General features: G+C 37.5%; 2 protein-coding genes across 4 annotated transcripts; both read left to right on the top strand.

The window, feature by feature from the left end:
• Nucleotides 1-48: 48 nt before the first annotated feature.
• Crk (Crk proto-oncogene, adaptor protein) lies at nucleotides 49-10,229 on the top strand. The gene is made up of 6 exons (XM_087354736.1): nucleotides 49-551; nucleotides 3,345-3,467; nucleotides 4,352-4,556; nucleotides 5,043-5,171; nucleotides 5,436-5,540; nucleotides 6,318-10,229. The coding sequence occupies exons 1-6, from the start codon at nucleotides 517-519 to the stop codon at nucleotides 6,534-6,536; spliced, it is 816 nt and encodes a 271-aa protein (XP_087210862.1). The 5' UTR covers nucleotides 49-516; the 3' UTR covers nucleotides 6,537-10,229.
• Nucleotides 10,230-11,361: 1,132 nt separating this feature from the next.
• Zw (glucose-6-phosphate 1-dehydrogenase Zw) lies at nucleotides 11,362-24,427 on the top strand. Of its 3 annotated transcripts, none has more exons than XM_022074644.2 (10): nucleotides 11,362-11,514; nucleotides 19,192-19,313; nucleotides 19,401-19,547; nucleotides 20,054-20,271; nucleotides 20,404-20,562; nucleotides 20,679-20,898; nucleotides 21,004-21,220; nucleotides 21,723-21,928; nucleotides 22,248-22,408; nucleotides 22,661-24,427. In XM_022074644.2, exons 1-10 carry the CDS (start codon nucleotides 11,499-11,501, stop codon nucleotides 22,752-22,754), a joined length of 1,560 nt encoding a protein of 519 aa, XP_021930336.1. In that variant the 5' UTR covers nucleotides 11,362-11,498; the 3' UTR covers nucleotides 22,755-24,427. The 3 variants fall into 3 exon arrangements, with proteins under 3 accessions (XP_021930336.1, XP_021930337.1, XP_021930338.1); XM_022074645.2 differs by lacking the exon at nucleotides 11,362-11,514 and adding an exon at nucleotides 15,911-16,014; XM_022074646.2 differs by lacking the exon at nucleotides 11,362-11,514 and adding an exon at nucleotides 16,052-16,192.
• Nucleotides 24,428-24,559: the final 132 nt, after the last annotated feature.

Genomic DNA, 24,559 nt, shown 5'->3' with positions numbered 1-24,559 from the left:
GAATTAAAGGCAGCCATATTGAAGCTGTGGGTTGTGGTGTATGTAAGTAGGGATATCTGTGAATTTGAACGTAGTGATTTCATTAATTATGAAGATAGATAGTGTATGATATGAAAATGATGAAGGATTTAAAGTTATACTAGAGTATTAATATTTTTAAAAGTATGTCTGAGTTTGTGTTGGTGCTCTGTAAAGTGACCACTTGTTGCAAGAAGAAATAATTGTATTGCTATTTATGCCCTCTATATGAGCAATTAACACAAATAGGTAATGTGACAACTTGGTATTATCAATGCATTATATTATATTGTAAATACACACAACCACAAGTTGACATTATTTCAGCTGAAGTGATAAATCTTGACAGGATATAACTGATATCAGTTCAGAACACAAGTAGGTGTGTTTGCGAGGTGCTTGACGTTACGAAATGAAAAAGTTTAATTTGAGGAAGACTGCGAAGTGAAGTTCAAAAACAGGGTCTGTGAATCATTAGGTTTCAGCAAGGTATACAGAATGGCAGCAACATTTGATCCATTTGACAAATCAAGGTAAAGTATATGAAAGAGTTCTATGTGGTCTGTAGTAGAGTAAGTGGTGCAGTTGAAAATAGAAAATGTTCTGTTCGTGTACAAACATGCACACGCAAAAATTTATGAAAGTTGGAGGATAATATTAAGATGGACTTTATGGAAATATAGAATATGTTTTAGTCCATTTTATTCCAGTCCTGTGGGGGGCTTTCTAGTGGTTATTCTAAACCAGAGTTGAAAAGCATCTTGTTTTAGACCATTCTGAATAGAATATGTATCAGACAAATGTTTACTTGTATGTATCTTACTATAGCTTTTATGTATATCCATTTTAATTATCATCCCAAATTTTATAAATTTATAGAATGTTGTCTATTACATATTGCCTAGTCTTAGTAAAGTGTATAAATAGCTGATGTATTGTCCAATTATACTAACACTTTTCTTAAGCATATGTCCAGACATAGGATTCATGATCAGTCCAAATTCACACTGAAGATTCCCAACTGACAGGTTATCTCAGGTTTATCCCAGGTCTGTCATACACATAGTTGGTCATAATATTAATGTTAAATAAATTTAGTAGTTGAAGCAATTCTAATAAATAACAAGTGATTTGTAGGGTTGTATTATATTTATTCAGTTGTGTGTTATTTTTGTCTTTCTGATCTTGCATAATTATTATTTATTTTTACTTATGTCTGGTTTTTTATATCGTAAACTTCTGATGATGACCTTGCATAGAATTACGTGTAATTGTGAAATACAATAGTATAAAAATGTAAATGCCCACAAAGAACTCCATAGAGCTGCTACCACCATACCTAGACCTGTGTCCACTTTTTAGTCACTATAAATCCATGCAACAACCAAGTGAAATGAAAAGGCCACTGGCAGAATGTGGCAAATGTACCCTTAAGGAAAAGCCAGCTACGAACTGCTTATAGAGCAAAAAGCATAAATTCAGATCTTATTAATCTTTGTAAATTTCTGTCGTTTTGAAAACATTAAACCAATGTTGAGAGAAAAAGTCAACTCTTTGAACTTTTTTGGCTTCACAGGAACATCCTATTGCAATTCTGGCAGAGTAATTTGATCTGTTAGAATGTTTTAGAGTCTGTAAGAACTGTTTTCATAACTCGTAATCATATTTTTTTGTAAGTAAGGAAAGCTTTCATAAAATAAATATATATATTTCTGCAAATCACACCACAAATCCAGTTGTCATAAACCTAATCTAATATGGTTACCTTGGCTAACCAGATTCAGTATTTCTCTCAATAAAATAACAATAATAATAATAGCAGTAATTGACTGGTAAGTATTTTTATCCTATTTAGGTAATTGCTATTGGAATATTGGCTAACAGTTGTATGAGGGATTAGTAAAACATATTTTATATTATAGTATTATTGAATTTCCACAATAGAATACACCATGAATTGGAATAATTAAATAATTAAGTATGCTTTGCAGAGTGTGTGTCAATATCTAACATTACCACAAAACAAATTAGCAGATATTATTAGTGAATTGACTTAATTCTATATATTAATTATTGTATATATCATTTTTTCCTTATTCACACTTTTCTGGTAGTATTTACTGAAATACACGGCATGTTTATATCATCATAGAGCCAAGGAAATTTCTTTTCCCCCTCTTAGTTTGAGTTAAACATAGACTTTTTTATGTTTTTACCATGTGTTTATTATATGGGTTATTCTAACCATGCATAAGATTGATAAATGCATTTATTGTAAATATTATTTTTGACTAAGAAGCATTTGTCTGTATTAATTTTTTATACATCAGATATTATTTTAAAACTTTCCAATACTGAGGGAAGTTAATTTTTATTAGTGTTATTTTTTCAACCATCTCCTGTGTCATCACTCTGTAGAGGCCGAAGTGTTGCTATAGTTAGTACCAATACGGAGTTCCAGAAATAACTGAGGTAGGGGGTGAGTCATATGAAGTTGAGTAAAACCAGGACTGTGGAATGTTGGAGACCTGGCAAATACATGCATAGTGCAGCAGCTGATACCCAGATACTTCATTACAGCCAAAAACATAGAATTTTCTTGAGAGAATTTAATGTCATACCATTTCCATCTCTGTCGTAACTGTTAACTGACCGTGTTTAAGCTGCACTAATAAGAATTTGTGTCAGCTGTACTTAGTTTTGAAGTACTTTCATAGATTTAAGTGTATCTAAAATCTATTCTATGAATAAAGGAAGACATTTCTGTATTCTCTATCTTTTATGATTAGTCATGCAGTTGAAGAGGAACTAATATATGCAGGATATTTTAATTTGTTCCCAGAAATTTACAAGCAGGAAATGCATTAGTTTCTTTATCTGGACATATGTTTATTTCCTCAGTGTATTCTTTTTGTTCAATTTGTAAAATTGTATATAGCATTTTTTCTATCATTGAAACCGAACAGAAAGGCTGTATTTAATATTAAGTGTAGAGGGCTTAGTTATTAAAATACTTTATATCTCATCCTAAGAACTTCTGTAATATTAACAACCAATTAGAAGACTTCATAGAACAGAATTTATTTACATTCCATAGAACCTTCATAGACCCAAGCCAAGGATATAGAAAATGTCATAGCACAAATATAATACTTGTTTATAACACAAATTTAAATTACAGTCATGACAGTAATTTATAGTCAGCTACAGTATGGTAGCGTGAAATGCCATTGAATGTATGAATGAATTGGGGGGGGGGGGGGATATTTCACTGAAAATACAATGGGTACAATTATCAATAAGGTAGCATATTTTTACTCTTACAGTTGGTATTTTGGTCCGATGTCCCGGCAGGATGCGACAGACTTGCTTATGGGAGAGAAAGAAGGGGGCGTATTTCTTGTGAGAGATAGTACAACAATTCACGGGGATTTTGTTCTTTGTGTCAGGTGAGTAATTTAACACATGCAGGATGCAAAGTTTACAAAATAGTGTTTTTTAACACCTCTGTTAGATGCGAGGTGAAAATCATCTTTTGGGTGTTTAAGTGCTGTTTGAGAATAATCTTATAAGCCAGGGTTACCAGCATTATGTTTTGTGTAACCCACATTTATTGTGATATTGTGTCAGTCTGCGTAATGAAAAATGGTTACCTGTTATCAGAAAGTGTGCTTTGTTAATGTTGTCAGTATTTTGCAGTACATAACAGCAGCTCTTTGGCTGAAGATTACAAAGTAAATGACTGGATTCATTCTGCAGATGAATGCTTAGAAAGATACATCTGATCACCAGTGACAGAAATTGAACCTGGTATTGAAACATTACTTACAAAAAAGCTGTATCAGATGTCTTGCTAATGACTAATTCTGTCATAGAAAATTTTTGAGTAATGTGTGAACATGTTTGTAATAGTTGATTGTGTTTATAATAAATTGTCCTCATTTATAACCCTGTGGCCTTTTGAGTCGGTAAGTAAAGGTGAATGCAGCCGTAGGTCTGGAAAAGGTTGAGGATTCGTGTTGTAATAGGGCCAAAATATCTTCTGGCTGCGGGCTGGACGGCTGCTACCCCAAGAGTCGGTTTTCGGGATACCAGTTCTCCTTTGTATCATTACCACGGTGGTGAAGCACACAAGAATGCAAATCTGATCGTTCGTGTCCATCTGCAACTGAGGCAAAGAGCTTTACCTGCACAATATGCATGATACTTTAATTGGGAAGTAGTTTTAACTTTTTTATATCCTGCTACAAAAACTAATTAGCATTTTACATATAATGTTTCAGCCCTTTGTCTGGAGGGTGCAAGGTTCTGATATAACGTAATTCTTTCACAGGGAGGATAGCAAAGTGAGCCATTACATAATTAACAAAATCCAGCAAGGCGAACAGACGAGATATCGAATTGGGGACCAGATGTTTCCGGATCTTCCTCAGTGTCTAGCATTTTACAAATTGCATTACCTTGATACCACGCCTCTAATCAGACCAGCACCACGAAGGGTTGAGAAGGTCATGGGCAAATATGATTTTGAAGGAAGTGTAAGTTTCAGTAGTGCACGGTAAATTTTTTCATCTCTGGTAAGATTTTTACATGGTCTGGTGACCTATTGGGATGTTCACGGTAAGCATGATTGTAAACATTTAAAATATGGAGCAATTTTTAATTCAGCAACCAGAATTTTAGAAATTTGCCTCATTCCCAGCATGCAACTATAAATTTTATTGTCTTGTGATTACAGTCTCTTTTTATCTTCTTTGCATTCTTTTATAAGCATTTTTTTTACAAATTATTATTTCTTATATAATGAAAGAAATTATTGTGTAAGTGGTTGGAAAAGAACACAGAGAACAGATGGTGTACGACAATGCGTATCAAATTTATCTGGCTCACGACAGGGGCCAGTGATGGGAAATTTCATGTGTAACTAGGCTGATATTTAATGACTGCATAAAAATAAAAAAAAATTACCCATTTCATGTGTTTTTGTTTTTGACTGTCCTATTACTTTCAAATTCTATGTATAGGATCAAGACGACCTACCTTTCAAGAAGGGTGAAGTATTGACAGTGTTGTCCAAAGACGAGGAGCAGTGGTGGACAGCAAGAAATAGCCTTGGTCAGACTGGCTCTATTCCTGTGCCATATATACAGAAGGTAGGAAAATTATAGCAGTTCAAGTTCTAAAGTCCATAATCAGGTGCATTTTTAGTTACTAATAGAATTGCTTTCAGTTTTGTAATGTTGTGATGTCACAAAAGCTGTCTGCCGATACCAGTACGTGAATATCATCAACTGTTTGATTTTTTTCTGTAATAATCGACGCACCGTGTGGTAGTGTGAGTTTTGGTTGTATCATTAGCAGTAGTATTTGTGGCAGTGGAGGTGGTGAGTGGTAAGTTCACGTGTGCTCTTTTTCAGTATGAGGATAATCAACAGTGTCTGAGTGATAGTCACCGACCAGGGTCAGGCGGTGGTACGGTTAGTCATCAACAGGAAGCTGCGATACGTAGGACCAATATTCAGGTATTGTATCTAGCGTTCATCAATATTCTAATGTTGTGGGTTTGTGATTTTGGTTTCTTTGTGTACGTATGTCTCAGATAACTTTTGCAGCTGTGCTTCAAATTGGTTCACGAAGTTACTCCATGGTACAGATTCCTCCTCGAGGAGATCATAGTCACTTTCCTAGTCAAGAAATTCCATGTCTTAGATTTTATCTGAAGCATTTGAAAAATATTTAAGTCAAAATTTAGAGATGTTAATGTGTGTATTTCTTAGGTATAATTGCATTTTGAGGAAACAGCTGTCATTCTAGCGGTAGAATCATAAATTGTGTGTTGCGCAATGGCAAATATAATAGCTAAAACTAAATAAATTACGCACAATGTAAAGTTTTAAGTTCAGACAGTTGAGAGTTTGCTGTCTGTTTAAGAAAATATGTGATGCGTGTTGAAATTTTAAGGTTTACGTAGTTCAGCTCTGCGTGTCACACTAGCGTATCGCAGAGATAAAGTTTGTCTGTCATGTACGAAGAATGATGTTCTAAACCCCTACTGCCAGACAAGAAATGCTTATTACCTTTTTAAAGTCGAGCGGTACCAGCGGTAGAAGTACCAGCTGCTTAAATAGTATCAGGCATTTGATCTTTTTAATGGTGAAATGTGGTGTTTTCTTTATGGCACACCACTCGAATTCCTAAATAATTTGTACGTGAGTTTTGGCGTCAAAGGGTTAAATAGACTGTTGCATTATAGCTCACTTGTAATATAATTGTTTGTTTTGTTTTTTCTGAATTGTTAGAGGAAGCTGCCAGCTTACGCACGAGTTAAACAAGCACGTGTACCAAACGCGTATGACAAGACAGCATTGAAGTTGGAAGTAGGTGACATCATCAAGGTGACAAAGATGAATATCAATGGGCAGTGGGAGGGGGAACTTAATGGTAAGGTGGGTCATTTTCCTTTCACACACGTTGAATTTGTTGACTCCGAAAACAACGATGGGGCCGACGAGAGCTAAAACCCGCGTGATGTTTAGTCCTTCGTTCAGCCGGAGCTGAAGCTAAGAGTTCCGGCTAAGTTTTGGTGCGTAGCAGCTCACAGACGCACGTGTATCAACCCAGATGATTTATCAGATTTATAAGAATTTGCTACAGGTTGTAAATTATTTTATTTAGCTTAAATATGTTTATCTTTCAAATGAAATAACAGTACTTTTCTCAGGAAGAATCTGAAGTAAATGTTTAATCTGATATCTGTGGTTTTTGCGCTAGGAACGTTATGAAATTTTTGTGTAAGAGTGATTGCTAAGCATCAGATATAAAACAAGGATTATGTAGCGTTTGCTCTGAAAGTTTTAGGAGTAATGAAATTAATGAATATAGCTGCGATTCCCTACTACCATCAACCATAGTTCTGTCGACATTTGAACTTTGAGATGGATAATTATATTGGTTAAAATTGTATATAAAAGGAAAAAGTGAACTGTAATAGAGAATCGGGTAAGAACAATGGATTGTCACTTTCCAGAGTGATCCATGGCATGTTACGGAAGACGTAGCGCTATAATACTATGGGAAAGGTGCAATCCAAAATAATCATAACAATATTGAAGTGAAGATTTCCGTCTTCTGGGTCCTTGCGCCGTGTAGTCTCGTAGATGTTTACAGATGCCCTGATGACAGAGGCAGGAAGGACCTCTGAAACGTCGGTAAACATCTGCCAGACTACACGGCACAACGACCCAGAAGACGGCAGTCTTCAGACTCGCCGTCGTAAAAATCTCGAATCCTAAAATATTGAAAGTAATAAAATATAATATGTCTATACCATACATAGTATATGGACTGACTTCCTAGCGTGCTTCTGAAATTATTTCGCAAAATGCTAGTAAGTGACCGAAAGAATGAATTATAAGTAATTTTGTTTGTATCACTTGGACGCTCGTTGAGTACGGTAATGAATTGCGTAACTCATATCACTGCTCAATTTGATCCACATGAATTTTATAAGCAGGATTTGGTGACTGCGTTCATAGGAATATGAGAGACTGCCATTATCAGCGTTATATAGGAAAAGGGCCAATTGATATTCATCCTGTTTTACGTGTGAGTGAATTTCTGATTATACTATCATTAGACTGAGGGTTTATAATGTTTATTACTTATGAAGTTATTACATTGTGGTCACGTATAAGCACCAGATGTTACAGAATCCATATAAATGACAGTCAATTGGGAAATTAAAAGGATAGTATAGGTTGGGTACTTAATCATCATTCGGAAAGTAGTTACTTTAATTATCTAGTTGATGCTCTGTCGTGTGTTTTGTGTAAAGGTTCATTTCAGAAATGCTTGTTGAAGTTAAATCAAACTTACGTGTCTGCGTAACCTTAGCTTTCAGGTGTGAGCTGCGTGCAATGTTGTGTATTGGCCAGTGTTTCAGCCGTTACATTTTGGCATTCATCCTGAAGATGCCAGCTGCAGAGATTGTTGAAACGTCAGTCAGTACACAACATTCCACGCGGTTCACACCTGAAAGCCGTAGTTACACGCTGAACTCCAATCATAAAACCTACTTTTACGTAATTGAAATATGAAAGGGTGAGTAATTTATATAAAACAGCACCTCTTCTTCTTCTATGGCTCTCCGGTCTGTATTTGGTCCATGGCCTCCTCAATTCTCCTCTACCATTCGGTCCTCTGTTAGGTCCATCTGTCCGAGGCTTTGATCGAGGTTTCGAAACATTTCCCTTTTACGGTGCAAGGTTGTTAGCCTTGCGACCAACCCACAACCTGGAAGACCAGGGTACCTGTCTTGGTCTGACCTCTCCCCCTCGACCAATCTGGCTAGGGAGGCCCTACCAGTAGCTGTGCTATCGCCACGACAAGGTGCAGGTACCATTAAGTACATGTAGCTATTCATAATTACTGTCCCATCTCAGTCACTACCTCCTACGTAAAATGTAGTTAACAAAGTGTTGTTAAATAATCTAAAAAGCCGTCAGTCAGTGAGAACTCTGTGAATGTAGAATATCAGTTTCTTTATGTTATCTTAAAGTTTCATAGTTGGGAAGTGTTCCAGAATGTGAAACATAAATTTAGCATTACTATAGATACTATAGATGTTGGTGTTTGATGTTTGTAGTAAAAATCCAGAATTATAAGTCCAGACTTCTTTTCATAAACAATATTTCTGCCATCTGTTCTTTCTACTCAGAATTTCCCACAGGTCTCTTAAGGTCACAGTCATCATAAACTTCTTGTTGACGTCAGCCATCTTGTTTTGGTCCTTCAGTTATGCATGCAGGAGTAAACATTCAGCACAAATAAACACCAGAATTGTGTATAATTTTTTTTTTGCCTGACAGGATGCTTTCTTCTTGCAAGATCTATAAATAATAATAATCCGCTAACAGCTCCAGAGAGCCAAAGCCGACTAGCTGGCTGCTGACCTCACATTCACATGCCTAAGCAGAGGTGAACAATCATCCAACCAGATATAGGATGACATGTGGTCGGCACGACGAACCCCCAGCCATTGCCAGTTTTCATTACCGGATTGCGCTACCCATTGTAGCTTCCCAATTTCCTTACGATGCTGGGTTGGCACCAGTCCCATACACCGGTCGAAAATCTCGTGAGAAATTTCTTTCCCCGAGACTCGAACCAGCGTTCATTCTGTATCACCGGTCCGAAGCATGATGCCTCAGACTGCGCGGCTACGGCACGGGACCTTGGAAGATCTACCTCTTTCATGTACACACACGCACTAGGGTCTTCACACTTGTTACTCCACACGCACTTCATCTGCCTCCCCACTTAGCGCTAAATTAGCAATTGTGAAGTGACATATTCATAATCACTATAGTAAGCTCATTTTTCCAATTGTGAATTTACTGCAAGATTTCTCCTGTTTTCTGTCAATTGACCGTCGTCACTTCTGAAAACATCCACATCTTGTAAATATGCAGATTTACCTTTTTTGTCATCTAATTTTGATAGTATAAAAGTTTCTAAAGACAGGTGAGAAACGAATTCGCACATACCAGAGCGAAGGCCTACTCGTTAAGATCGCCGTAATTTGCGAATTGTGATTAAGTACTCAAAATGAATTTAACAGATTACAAGGTTATGTTATATTTGTTGATTTTTTGAAGCCTAACATTGTTACTGTGTAACGGTTACATAATGGAGAAACACGCTTTAATGCATCCCATTTATCTAGAATGTAAGTAAGCGGTACTGCCTAGTTTATGAATCAGTCATCATCTGTGGTTGTGTCCGTTGGAATTACGGAACCTGGATCATTTAATTACGCGTATATTTGAAATAGAGTGTATTAATATAAATGGAAACAGACTATTTATTTTATGTAAATCCTCAGTCTATCAGCATTTTGACTGAAATATTGACATGGAGTAATAATTATTCATTAGCCTTGCTGATCGGATCTCAAGTTATATGTGTGGTATTACAGTGGACTTTTACCACGTGGACTGTCGGAAGTATAAGGCAGTGAGAAAGGAAGAAATCAAGCGAGACTAATCGCTTCCTTGAATTTGTTTCTGTAGATCTTCTAATTCCTCCTTTCTCCCTCATAGTTGCAGCTGAATGATTTTCTATTCTGGAAAGCTCAAACAAATAAAATGGTCTGCATTTACATGTAGTGGTATTTATTGAAAGTATAAAGTAAGCAAAGACTACACACAGTATCTGCATTGTATGTTGTGTTATTTATTTCCCTGTCTACTTGAGGTTTTCCTTTACTTTCCATAAAACAAAACCTTCACAAAGAAAATGTTCAGAGAACTGAATATTTCGGTTCTAGCTCTGCATAGTCTGATGATTGAGGCTCAAAGATCTTCAAAATATTGGTAAACTTTTACCAGACTACACGGTTCTACATCCCAGAAGACAGCCATCTTTGTACTCGGTACCATCAGAACCTCAAATTCTTTGTATTGTCTTGAGTGTGTATAACTGTATCTTGCAAATGCCCATGATCCTCTTTATTGTATAAAGATCTTTGTAATGTAGCGGGAATTCTTATTTCAACACTTTAAGAACTATAACTTTTATGACATGTTTGTTATGTATGAATGAAATAATTAGTTTAAGTTGACTCATTACAGCCTAACATTTGGCAGTATATGTTGTAGTAATAGTGATTAACTTACAGTTATGATTAATAACTGGTAGTTATGTCTAATTTCTGTGTGGCAGTTTTGAATAAACAGAGGTTATATGTAATTCCCACATGCGATTTAAAGCGCAGACAAAGCAGCAAATGTAATGATTAGTCTGTGCTGATGACATTAAGGTATTAAAATGAAAATGTAATTGTCATGCTGGGAAACATTGAAACTGAAGATGGTCCAGATTTTAACCAGGATTTTTGTTATTGTGAAAAAAGAATGTTGACTGATGCCAGTTTTCAGTCATTTCATTGAATAGCATACATGTTTATTTGTAGGGGGAGTAGTACCAGAAGAAGATTGCTTTATATGAAACAGGCAAGACTGATTATATATAAGCAATGAAGATATTCCAACACTGACAATTTTTTTGACTTTCTCTTTTTAACATTCAGTAGTTCTTTGAAAGCAGAACACATTAGCTTTTTTAATTATCATATTTTTTCAGATGTTCCTGTATTCAACGTTTTAGAAAGACTATCATTTTCAGGATTAAATACGTACAATGCATGCGTTAGTTTTGGGGTGGGTTAAATTTTTTAGGTTATGACATACTTCAGATTATCCGCGGAACCGCGATGCTGCTGTCTTGCTTTTTCTTGTGGCGCTGTTCCATCTAGCGGCACAGCGGAGAACGATACGGAATTGGGAAGGACATGGTCCACTAAGTTGCATATAAGCGGAGTGACTAGCTGTGTTAAGCTTAGTAAGGCGTTGTGAATGCAAGGCTAAATTTACGAAGCTGAGTGTATATAACCAGCTCTTGGGCATCTACGGGTCACAGCCATGAGTTCCGCAAAAGGTAACAATTAACTTATATTCATTTTAAACATAATCAATTCGTGTTCCAGTTTGACTGCTGAACGTAGTTTGCGCGAAATTCGAGGTTTCAATTCGTATTCCACTGAGTGAATCAAGCAACGAGTTGTCTACTAGACGTTTTACAACGTATACAAATATATGCTAATCGTAAGACTTGAGGTTCTCACAGCGGTGAATATGAAGATTTCTGTCTTCTGGGTTATTGCGCTGTGTAGTCTGGTCGATGTTAACCAACGTTTCAGAGGTCATACTGCCTCCGTCATCAGGGCGATGAATATTCATCGCCCTGATGACGGAGGCAGTATGACCTCTGAAACGTTGGTTAACATCGACCAGACTACACAGCGCAATAACCCAGAAGACAGAAATCTTCATATGCTAATCGCTTTTAATGTGATTAAAAGTAAAAATTAGTATTAATATTTATAAATTAATTGCTTAATTTCAAATATCTGCCATTCTGTGGTGCTGTAGGAATCTGAAACTATTTCGACAGACATTGCGTACTAGAGATTTTTGTGTAAACATAAAATATATGTTGATTTTAAAATTAGAAATCGTCTTCGGAAATTCTGAGAGTGTGTATAAAAATTTGTGATATCGGAATAAGAGGTTCGAATACGGGACCGTAAGGAATATGGCGCCGACAAGAAGAGGTGTATTGCTTAAAATATGCAGTTACCGTATTATTATCATTCCGTTCACCATTTTACTGGTATTTTGTTCTATGTACCTGAGACAAACCTTGCCCCTGAGGTACATAGTGCAGCAGATATATCTGAAATACATTTTGTTTTTAATACGTATTACATGCATTATACAGATTTCGCGAGAGGCATGACTACTGTGGTTATTGTAAATTGCACTCGTACATTCAGTTTACAATGTCACGAGTTGCTTCTATGGTATTAAAATATAGTCATTTCATGACCTAGGATTAATTAATAATGACGGTAATTATTACTACTGAATTTTTTTGTTTTAATACGTTATTCAGAATAATTAAAGTTGAAAATAATACCAAATAGGATTATGCAGAAACGCTGGAAATATTTAGAAGGGGTGAACAGAACCGAAAGGCAGAGAGGAGACGAAATTTTTAACTAGGTCTGGAAATATTTCTTTGCGCTGCTTTCCCCGGGGGCCGAAGCATGACTCAGACTGTCTATTGTCGAGGTCAGTGGGTAGGAACAACATCCCTCACCCGTCAAGTTCCGCCATGACGTGTTCTGCAGTGAGCCTTCCTTATTTCTTTTAACTTTTCGTTGCTTTCCTCGAAGTGGTGTGTGGTCTCAGGGTTCGAAAGTTTAAACAAAACGCTGTTAGGTTATGTTTGGTGTCATGGATGTGAATAGTGAAGTTTTCTTCTCTGATCAGCCTCGAGGGAGTAGTTTGTTGAACCCATTATTAATTGGTATAAAGATTTATGTCGAAAGACTACAAGAGACTTTTACTTTCTCTGCGATATGACTCAGTGGAACAACGAAAAGACCACACGACATGACCCAAATACCAGACCCCACTGCATTGTTACAGATAACTTGCTTCACACGTAGAAAAAATTACTTAACCAAGGCTGTTCAGAGCTGACCGAGAAATGTTTTTTACAAGATTAGAGTAGCATTGTTATTATTTCAAGAGATTGTTGAGAAGTCAGTCTCTGTTTTGCAATAATATATACATCCTTTCTACGACATGAACATTAATTTTATGATTATTAACGTCGTAGTGTTCATATTATGTGCAGACTCAACAATGAAAACGATGGAATGACAGGTAAGTGATTGTTATAACGTGTTTCTTTGTAGATCTTGTAGCAGAACGCAATGTGTGGTAGGAAGACTAGTTCGTGGTGCTAATGCAGCAGTCAGCAAAACCACAGGCTTCCTCTCCCACGTTTTCACAGCCTTCCTGGGAGCAGCTTAATCGTAGAAATGCAGTCTAAGCGGAATTCGTGTTTCTTTTTTTTTTCAATTATAATAAATGTTAATAAATTTAAAAATCGTTTTTGCACTATGAGAAATAGTGCAAAAAATTTAGAGATGTTTTCATTTCAATAAGCAGTCGCTGACATAAGATTCCCTGATCGTATTCTGTGTTCTGCAGTGTTGCCAACTGTTCGTCGCAAATTTTCTTTGTTTAATGAGGTCGTTTACTGGGGTCAATCTTTGAAAAGGACCGTAAATGCCCCACAGATTTCAAAATCGAGTCTAAGTGAGCTGAATAAGACAGAAAAGTCATTAACCATTTGATATTTGTAATGGTGAAGTGTAGTGTTTTCTTTTCGGTACGGACTGAATCTTTAAATATTATTTACGCGAGTTTCGACTTCAGTGGGTTACAGACGCTCTGTCTGCAGTTTCGATTCTAACTTGATAATGATTGTGACGTTTCAGCAATCCTTCGCCGTTATGGACGTCAGATTACTGTGGGCTTGGCGCGTGTTCTAATTCGTGGCCATTTCATGTTTCTGCTAGAAGCAGCACGTGAACGAGCTGACTTCTATACGTGTTGCAAAATAATTTCTTTCTGCTCGTTTGCTGGCTACAGAGACTGTTGATATTTGTTTCGCAAATCCGCGATTGCTGAAATCGCTCGAAATTATAATTCAGGGGCCGCCATCTTGTTTTGCCCTAAGTGGCGATGAAATCATCACCCCCCCTCCCCCCCCGGACTACTATCCCAGAAAACAAACTTTTATCTCTTTATTTTAAGCGAAGTCAAGGACGAGTTTTAGCTTGTTATTTGTCACGTATGAATTTATCTTCACGAAAAAATGATTACATGACGACACTTGAAGGTCGAATATCTGTAGGAATCATGCTGAAGATGCATTGGGAAAGGTCAAGGCCGCGTGACATGCTGGTTGTGATTTTTCTAATCCATGAATTTTTCTACTGTCACTGATTCAACAATTTCGCAGAATTTTCTGTTTGTCGTACGTACACTTACCGAAAGTTTTGTAATGAAGACGAACTTCGACTGGCCACTCGCCTTCATCTTGTTGCTGTGATGCTAAAATTAAGGGAGAGGTCTTTACCTGACCATGAATCCGCAGGTAAATAACCATTACCTGTTAACAGGAAGGTAGAAATTGGGTAAGAGACTGGAAGGAAGTCGGATATTCCGTTGAACGTGGCGTGTTTATTTTTTTAATTAATTTAATTACGTATGTGGGACGTCTGTATTCCACGTCATTCAACCAAATTTGTGAGAAAATATGCTTCATCACACTTCAGGTGTCCAAACGTACGTGAAACCTGTTTTCTAGGCGATGTACGTATTTGTTTAGCTCTGGGTTTCTCTTCTGAACTCCACGCCACAACTGGCCTATCGTCCGGTTGTTTAAGACACTGTAAGTACCATTATAGTATCTATTACAATAGGCATTACTTGTCATAGTGACTTTGCAGAATAATTTAAAACTAATGGGAGAAACACGGGACCTTGAGGTGGCCTGTCGCTGTAATGATTTATGAATAAATGTTTCAGTAAGTTCGAACAGTGCCATTGGCCGTTTTAATCAGTTCGTTTCAAGACTGAATATCGATTAATCAAATAATCGATTAAAACCTGTCGAAGTTCGATATCTCGAAATGTAAATGAAGTGTAGATGCGGTCAGCCGAAGTGCCCAATACCTGAAATCTTTTAATTGATTCACATTGTATTTTAATCGTTTAAAACTTAATGGTAACTATATGTACCACCTCCTTTAGCTATCATGAAGTCTTTTATTTTGTATTTATAGGTTTCGTAAGTTGCAGTAAACAAGGATTATTTCTTTAAACAGCGTCAACCAGTTGAGATTTCGTAATGGTGAAGAGATGTGTTTTCTTCGCGGTACGGGCTGAATTCTTAATTACGTGTATTTTAGAGCAGCTTAGGCATAAAGGCATCGAGGTCTCTCCGATCTGGGCAGCGCACTGCAGCGCTGTGATTGAGTGTGAACGGAACACCTGTTACGAAACATGAAAATGTTCTCTCTCTCTCTTTTTCTCTCTTTTGTTATTCGCTCCCGCCTCGAAAAACTGCAACGTAATGCCGCTTACAAAATTATATATGTTTTTGTATATTTATCACGTGACTGGCGTATTAAAGATAAGATTGCATATATCTTATGATGCAGAATAATTAACATTGCATATTTCAGCACCGTGATCATTACTTCACGTGTGTCGTCATTATTGTTAAAAAAAGTCAACCTTGAGTACGTATTTCAATGTCAATGAGCTTGCAAATCGACCGGATGGACTAGTAGTAGTGGCGACGGGAGGGGGGGGGGGGGGGGGGGGAGAGGAAAACCACTTGGCCATTTACAGACGTACGAAATACAAGTTTCTTTGAATATTAAGCTCACTCAGCCACTTCTACTTCCAGAAAGATTTGTACACGCGGTAGGAAAGGTGACGAGGTTCACGTCAGAACTTGAGATAACGTAAAGCAAAGAACGCCTTCTGAAAATTAGTAAGCAAAAATCAGGTAATCGTCGTATGATTGTGCATTTACTGCTAGAATACTCGCCTTTATAAACGGTACACCTTCGTGGATAAATTATCAGTTTGTTTCGATAACCGGAGTGGTTTTGGAGCCGTGTAGATAGTTCCTGGTTGATTAAGTCTGTAATGTGAATTTTCAGAACGCCTCGACGTTTTTACAGGTAAAGTGGTGAATGAAATTAAATTGTTTTCACTTAAAGTTATGTCAACAATCGAAACAGTGCAGTAGACAGTGAAATATCGAGTCATTTTAATATTTCCATTGTTGCTTCAAGACACGTGAAGGAGAAACTTTGGATTCATATAACGGGTGTTCATTTTTAACCCTTTCGGTGATCTCTATTGTAAAATACGAATTTCAGTGCGATTTAAACCCAGGATGTAATGCGTCCGTCAACCGTGGATCGCGACTTTGTTTTTCTAGGTGTTTCTTCTACGTAAGTTCTGTTGATAGGCGTGGCTAGTTCCTTATTTTACAACGCTGTATCTACCTCCGAGTATAAGATGTAGGATGATCGTTGAATCGGTAGGGATGTGGCAGGAGCCGTGTCCCTTACCTGTTTAATTCATGTTGGATGTGAGTTTGTGTTGCGTGCTCCAGGGGAAAGAATGTAAATATCAGGGTCTGATTTATACAAGTGCTTGAACAATGATGTTCAGTTGTTCATTACATCGGCCGCTGTATGAGGGCGTACGTCGTCTTGTAACATTTTAATGCCAGCTGAAATGTGAATGTCCCGAGTGTTATGTAGTCGCTGAACCTCGTGCAAGCATTCCTGTTAAGTAAATGAAGAATCTGAGTGTGTTGATGCTCATTCTGACTCACAAAGTCATCAGTAGGCTCGGGTGAGTGAAGTTGCTTGTCCTTGTAGCCTAGCGCAGGCCAACACTTGCTAAGCGAGCAGCATTCTCGATACTTCTGATGGTAGCTGAAATGGGAGTGAAATGTTGGCGTCTGACTCTGAGGGAGGGACATCGATTACAATTCTGTGTTTCCATTGTTGGATTGTTACTGGCTACTCGACGGTTCTGTGTCCGATTATTATTTATTCAGTGTTCTGTCTGAGGACAGGTCCATATGAACAGGATCCTTCCATCCTTTTCTGTTCTCGGACTGGGACCTGTTCATATACGTTCTTGGCAGATGATCCAGAAGTGGTTTGCCATTGCCTTCTTCTGTGTGTGAATGGAGTAATTGTTGGGATGCCACGGAGAAACCGGGGAAGCCCCCGGAGGAAAACTCCGTGTTGCCTAGACCACGGCCTTGCCCAACACAAGTTATAAATTCGGGCACCGCCGGGACCCCAGGATTACAAGGCCAGCGTGGATCTACAGAAAAGAGACTGAAATATGAAGTACATTTTATTCGCCAGAATGGATGGGCATAAACTACATCACAACCACCATGAAATCTTTGCTCAAATTAAAAAGAAACCTTTTGGTCTTTTGTTATACTCTACGTATCTTACATGAGTTGCTCTTTTCTCCGACCACCCGGTGTATGTAAATTACGTGACGACACGTATAAAGGACACATAATTAAAAACTGATAAGAACGTTGTGCTGTTTCCTCTCAGTTATTTAAATAAATGGATCTGGTTCTAGTCTAAACGTGATCGGCGCCCTTGAGGCACGGTCGATTGAGGTCCCAGCAAATATTGAACGCACGCCTCTGAGTCCAGCTCTTAAACAAAATGGAAGGCAGCCTTAATGTACAGTTGCATTATGATTAATCGTCTGTTGTTGTATGAGGGTTGAAACTGAAAATCTTGTCGGTAATTTTATTTAAAAAATAGGATATCGCGTAATTAATCATAGAAAATAGACTTAATTGCACGCAACAATGTTTATAGACGAAAAACGCTAACGATACCATCGAGTTTTCTTTAAAATAGAAAATGTGCTGTCTTTTATATACGTATCATATGATTTTAATTATTTTCTTAAACGGTGTCAACATATTGATGTTCGTAATGGTGAAATGTAGTGCTTTCTTTGCGGTACGGACTGGACTATTAAATACTGTTCATCTGAACTTCGGCTTTAAAGTGTTAAAAGTGGTTTCGTATGCAAGATTAGCTTTTGGTCTCCATGAGAACATTTCCTTGTCACTTTAAACACTAATGTCTGGGGCGTGTCTTTACGTACTCTTCGTGGAATTTAGTCTCAAGTATTTTACTGAAAGGTGTCCCCCAGATAAGATCCATGTCGTATACCATCGGCACTCTCTTTGAGTTCAATACATCGATTGATGCTTCATCTAATCTTTGGGTGTGGTACGTATAATCGCCACTGTACCAGATGCTTGTGGTATAAGTCCTAGATACCTCGGAGATTTAGTAGTATATATAGTTCTTCTTAAATTGAATATCGTAAGAAGCTGAAACTTTTTCCTTCTTCTGAAGTTTATCACACTCTTATCATAGTTTATCGGGAGTTTATTTACCTCAGTCCATTCTGTTGTAATTCTTTTCAGTTTCTTGTACGCACATGCGTGTGGAGTTCGTGTCGTATTGTTTATATTCGGTTTGAAGCTTTCGCGGAGACGTAACTCGATAAATTTTTCTAGGGTGTTCAGCCACGTCAGATGGTTAACCGATGGTTGGTCACCCTATAAAATGTTATTGCGTGTTGTTTATATTCCCGTATTTGAGTGGTATCGCCACGGTGGTCTAGCGGTTAGAACGCTGGCCTTGTAATCCTGGGGGTCTCGGGTTCGATTCCCGGCGGTGCCCGAATTTATAACTTGTGTTGGGCAAGGCCGTGGTCTAGGCAACACGGAGTTTTCCTCCGGGGGCTTCCAACAATTACTCCATTCACACACAGAAGAAGGCAATGGCAAACCACTTCTGGATCATCTGCCAAGAACGTATATGAACAGGTCCCAGTCCGAGAAAAGGATGGAAGGATCCTGTTCATATGGACCTGTCGTCAGACAGAACACTAAATAATAATAATAAAAAGTTCAGTGGTAGGATGTTACTTATTACGCGTGTCAATTTGCCACCCCACTAAATTGTTCTGAATACCTTGATAGTTTTTTAATAGAAGGTAGGATAGCAGTTGGTCATCATAATTGGCATTTAAATAAAAGAAATCAGCCATCGAAAGAAATGAATGTCTTTTGATGTATATAGGGGAATTTTTTTTTGTGTTCCAGGAAACAGCACCGCGGAGTGCTTAGCCCTTTTTCGGCTGTCCCTCAGGTCACCCACGATGCTCTCACAGGGCACAAACTTCGAAGGAAATGTTCCTCATATCTTCGTGACGTTGGGGGCTTCAGTAAGAAAATATTCATGATTATCCACGTCAGATTCAGTTGTTATGAAATATTTGTGACTCATTCCAATTTTTTATTTTCTTTCTAAGGGTGATCTGGCAACAAAGAAAATTTACCCAACTCTGTGGTGGCTGTATCGCGATGGGTTACTTCCTAGCAACACCACATTTTATGGATACGCCCGCTCGAAACTGACAACTGAAGAACTCAGGAAAAAATGTCATCAGTACATGAAGGTAAGTAATTTTTCATACTAATAATAAACATCCGGATGTCATAAAATGTGCAGAATTTTTGACTGGCTGAATCATAGCTTAAGAAAGATTTTACACCACAAAATTATTTATTATAGTAGCACGTGATGTGTGTCTTCGATTTCTGCCAGAAGTTAAAAATGTACGTGTGAAATTCTTTTACGAACTCGCATACAAGGGAAATAACAATTTGTTTTGCTGCAGGATTCGAGATTTTTCACTGTGGCAAGCATGAAGATTGTTGTCTTCTGGTATAAGTTTTCTGTTGTTTCGAAGGTCATTGCTGCTTCCATCGTCAGGGTGATGAGTCATTGCCCTGATGATGTAGGCAGCAACTACCTTCTACCGGACTACACAGCGCAAGAACCCAGAGGACAGCCATCTTCAGAATCATAACCAGAATTCATGGGGAGTCATTCGTATTTTTATTTTTTTTTTTCAAAATATTAAATTTGTGCAATGTTAAGTCATTAACCTCATTTTCAAAGGTCAAGCCTGAAGAAGAGAAGAGGTATGAAGAATTTTGGAAATTGAATAATTATGTCGCGGGAAGTTACAACAAACGCGTCGACTTTGAGATGTTAAATCAAGCCTTGAATTTGCATGAGAAAGGAACAGCGGCTAATAGACTTTTCTACCTTGCACTGCCGCCTTCTGTGTTCGAAAACGTGACTGTACTGATCAAGAATGCCTGCATGGGAGAAAAGTAAGTAACGAAAGTACTAAGTTTGTATTTTTTTATCACTTAGTATTTCCCCCCCCCCCCCCCCCCCCGTGCTCACGTATTTTTCGCTGTAAAATTTTCACAATTTTCTGGTAACCTAAAAATTTCTTTCAGAGGCTGGACTCGAGTGATAATAGAAAAGCCCTTTGGTCACGATGCAGATAGTTCTTTGAAGTTGTCAAATCATTTGGCGTCATTATTCAAAGAAGAACAACTTTACCGCATCGACCATTATCTTGGGAAAGAAATGGTCCAGAATCTCATGACGCTACGGTACGCTCTGTTGATATAAATATTAAACCCGCCAGTGCGTAATAAAAATCATTGAAGTTCTGCACGTATATTCTGAACGATTAATGAAATGCCAGTATCGATTATACTGTCGATAGGTTTGGCAATCGCATCTTTAGTCCGACGTGGAACAGGGAATGTATCGCGTCTGTCCTTATATCCTTCAAAGAGCCCTTCGGAACTATGGGTCGTGGTGGCTACTTCGATCAGTCCGGAATAATCAGGGATGTGATGCAGAATCATCTGATGCAGATCCTTAGTTTAGTCGCGATGGAAAAACCTGCTTCGGTTCATCCGGACGACATCCGGAATGAGAAGGTACGTGCACTATTTGACTTTGTAAATCGACAAAGATGATTTTTAGACGGTAATACCAACATACCGATTTTAATTGAATATTTCGTGTTCTTATTATATCTGCAGGTGAAAGTATTAAGGTGTATTAGTCCTCTGAAATTGTCTGACGTGATATTAGGCCAATATGAAGGGAATCCGGAAGGAGAAGGGGATGCTAAGTTGGGGTACTTGGACGACCTTACTGTCCCAGAAGGTTCCAACACTGCGACCTACGCGCTTGCAGTACTCACGATAAATAATGAACGCTGGGATGGCGTTCCCTTTATTCTACGCTGTGGCAAAGGTTGGTCAAGGAAGACGATACTCTCGTAGAATTTACTAGAACTGAACAGATATGTAATTGCCGTAAACTGGCTCAGACGTTCCGACATGCAAATGCTCTATAGTCTGCCCAGTAGTTTATGGCCAGTGGAATTTTCAAGGGGAAGACTAGGAGCGAGTCTCTGACTGCACCGAGGAGCTTATCGGACTGAACGTCGAAACAAAAGAAATGCGCCGACAGTGCCACCTCAGGTACACAGACTAGGCCCGCCCGCCAGCTCCGCTAGCTTCTCCATCGGCCAAAAACTACTGCGCCGACGCTGTAATAATAATTATTGAACTACCACTAATTAACAATTGTTCTTTTAAGTTGTGTAACAGCTTAGAGAAATTAAGGGATCTAAAATAATAATATATATTTTGTTTTATTTTATGCTTCTCATAATTTGAGAAACTAAGCGACAGTTTAAGTATACGTTTTGATTCAATCGGAATACTCAGGCTCTTGCTAACTTTTTTTTCAGCTCTGAACGAACGGAAAGCTGAAGTGAGAATTCAGTATCGTGACGTACCTGGTGATATTTTCAGTGGAAAACTGAAAAGAAATGAATTGGTGATCAGGGTGCAGCCGGGAGAGGCGTTATATATCAAAATGATGACAAAGACTCCTGGCATGACATTTGAAATGGAAGAAACTGAGCTTGATCTTACATATGGCAGCAGATACAAGGTATGAAATTAATGTTCCGTGATATAAGGTATGTATTACATTGTATGGACTTGTAAATAAAGAAGTATTCATAATTAGTCTTAAACTACGTTTCAGTAACAGTTTTTAAAATGTGTAATTCTTTAAGATAACATTCACGTCAGTGAACTCGTCGCTGATGTACGTCTACCGAGATGTTTTTACAGTACACACTAAATTTTATTGTAAAAATTCTAGTAATATTTTGAGGTCTGTTTTAGAACTGTAACTGTGCTAGTGGTAATTATATGTGATAAATTAGACATATTCTTAATTGAAATAAAAAAAAAATATTTTTCAGGAAGTCAAGATGCCAGATGCATATGAACGACTGATACTGGATGTTTTCTGCGGATCTCAGATGCACTTTGTTCGCTCGGATGAGCTGTCTGAAGCCTGGAGAATTTTTACTCCACTGCTACATCAAATTGAAGCTGAGAAAGTGAAACCCGTTCCATACATGTCAGTATACGAATAAATATTAACGGCGTGGAACTACAAATATGTTTCATTTTTAATATTACATGATTTACTTTTTTTTTGTACAAAATTTGACCTTCCATTAAAATAAGGAGGGTTGCATAGTTCTACAGTATTAAAAAAAAAGGATATCTATAACCTAACCTAACCTAACCTAACCTAACCTTAGTTTATACTGGTCGAGCAGGAAGAGAAATAAGTTTCATAACAAAACATTTGTTTCTTTTATTTCAGATATGGATCTCGGGGACCAAAGGAGGCAGACGAGATGTGTAATAAGTTTGACTTCAAGTATTATGGTTCTTACAAGTGGGTAAAGAACCATTGAACTGTTTAACAACGTTAAAAGAGAATAATATTTACGACAGATTACGTCATTCCTCACTGCTGTTATTTGCCAGGCCGTGTTAAGCTAACTCGCACTGTCGATAATTTTGGATTGGACTCGTACAATATATTGTATATAAGACTGGTTTTATAAAACATTCCATTTACATTGTGAAATTTTAATATTTTTAGTAATTCAAATATGGTTGTTAATGATTTATAGAAATTACAATATAAATAGCAATAATGATGGGTTTACGTGGTATAATTCAAGAAACGAGGGGACCAATTTAAAACGATACTCCGTTCTAAATTCCAAATACAAAAATTGTGATTAGTATTCTTTGTTCCTTGTAAAATGACTGTAAATTTATTGAACAAAGGAGTTCAGTTAGGGCAGATTAAAAGTGATTAAGGTGTAGTATAATTTCAGTATGAGGAACTTTTGTGGACTGACTTATATTAAAAATTAAAAAATAATGAAAACAAATTAGTGACATAATATTTATTGCTTATATGTGCGTCAATACATTTATGTCAAATAAGTGGCACATCGTATGTCCATAATGGCATTCGACAGCATAAAGACAGTTCTTTATCCCATTATTTATTACATTGTAACCTGGAACGACGTACTTAACATATAATAATCCGTGGCGTAACAGCCCTATGAGAGCCAGAGCCAACTAGCTGGCCTCACGTTCACACGCCTAAGCAGAGGTGAACGATCATCCAACCAGATATAGGATGACGTGTGGTCAGCATGACGAACCCCCAGCCATTGCATAATTATGTAAATTATTCAAGGGTTTCGTGTGGTCCAGATGGCCTTTATAAAATGGCATAGTGATAAACAGTTTAACCTCAAAGTTAAAATCTGGCTGGCGGCCATGTTTTACGGGAGTTTAAATTCCCTGTTGCCACATGACAAATGTTTTGTGCTGTTTGCACAGGCACACACAGATCAAGTATTCCAGTGGCATCTAGGATCGTCATCATGCCACTGGGGGACACCCAGGAGCCAGATTTTAATTTGCTATTCCATGACATACCAGTTGCTGACAATTGGATCTCCAGCCCTCTAATTCTGTTCACTGTCTGATATGCCACTTTTGTAATCAAATTTTATTATAACTGTCACCACATTATTCTTTGAAACATTTTGATCCACGCAGTTCGAAATTGACACATATCGCAGACAATGTATTGTGTACATAATTACAGGAGTTGAAAGCCTTTCTGGCGTGCTCTGTCATCCCAATATTGCTCCGTCTTGGAGTTAAGTAAAATAATGTCTACACAATGGTACATGTACAGATTTGTATTCTTGTGACATCATGTGCATGTTTTAAGAAAATATTTTACAGAAATGACAGTATTCATTAATTCTGAAACACCACTTTCATTAGTGGTGCAGGGTTTACTCAGGAAGGATTAGCATGTCCTAAATAACAGTTTAGAATAAGTTTGTTAAACTTGGGTTGGGTGGGGAGGGGAGGCAGAGTTTTGTTGCACTGCTCTGAAATTTTGTTATACCAATATTTGTTGTGAAATATTTTTCTTTAAAAATATATGATGCTCTGGTAAGGGATGAACAATATTTAAATTATACAGAAACTTTGTTGTACTTAAGATTTTCTGTATTGCCTTTTGAAAATAAAAACTGAGAATACATTTGTTTACATAATTTTGTTTTGCTGATATTTTTTTCATGTTCCGCTATGTGCCATGTAGGTGCTTTGGGGCAGGGGAGGTATAGATTCTACTCATTCTCAACTTTGGCACTAGGTGGGGATGAGTGGTCAG

This window comes from Zootermopsis nevadensis, unplaced genomic scaffold, assembly GCF_977971745.1.
Source record: "Zootermopsis nevadensis isolate Lab colony 2312 unplaced genomic scaffold, Znev_1.0 Znev_ptg000023l, whole genome shotgun sequence".
NCBI lineage: Eukaryota > Metazoa > Arthropoda > Insecta > Blattodea > Termopsidae > Zootermopsis > Zootermopsis nevadensis.
This window is presented reverse-complemented; position numbering and strand designations above follow the sequence as displayed.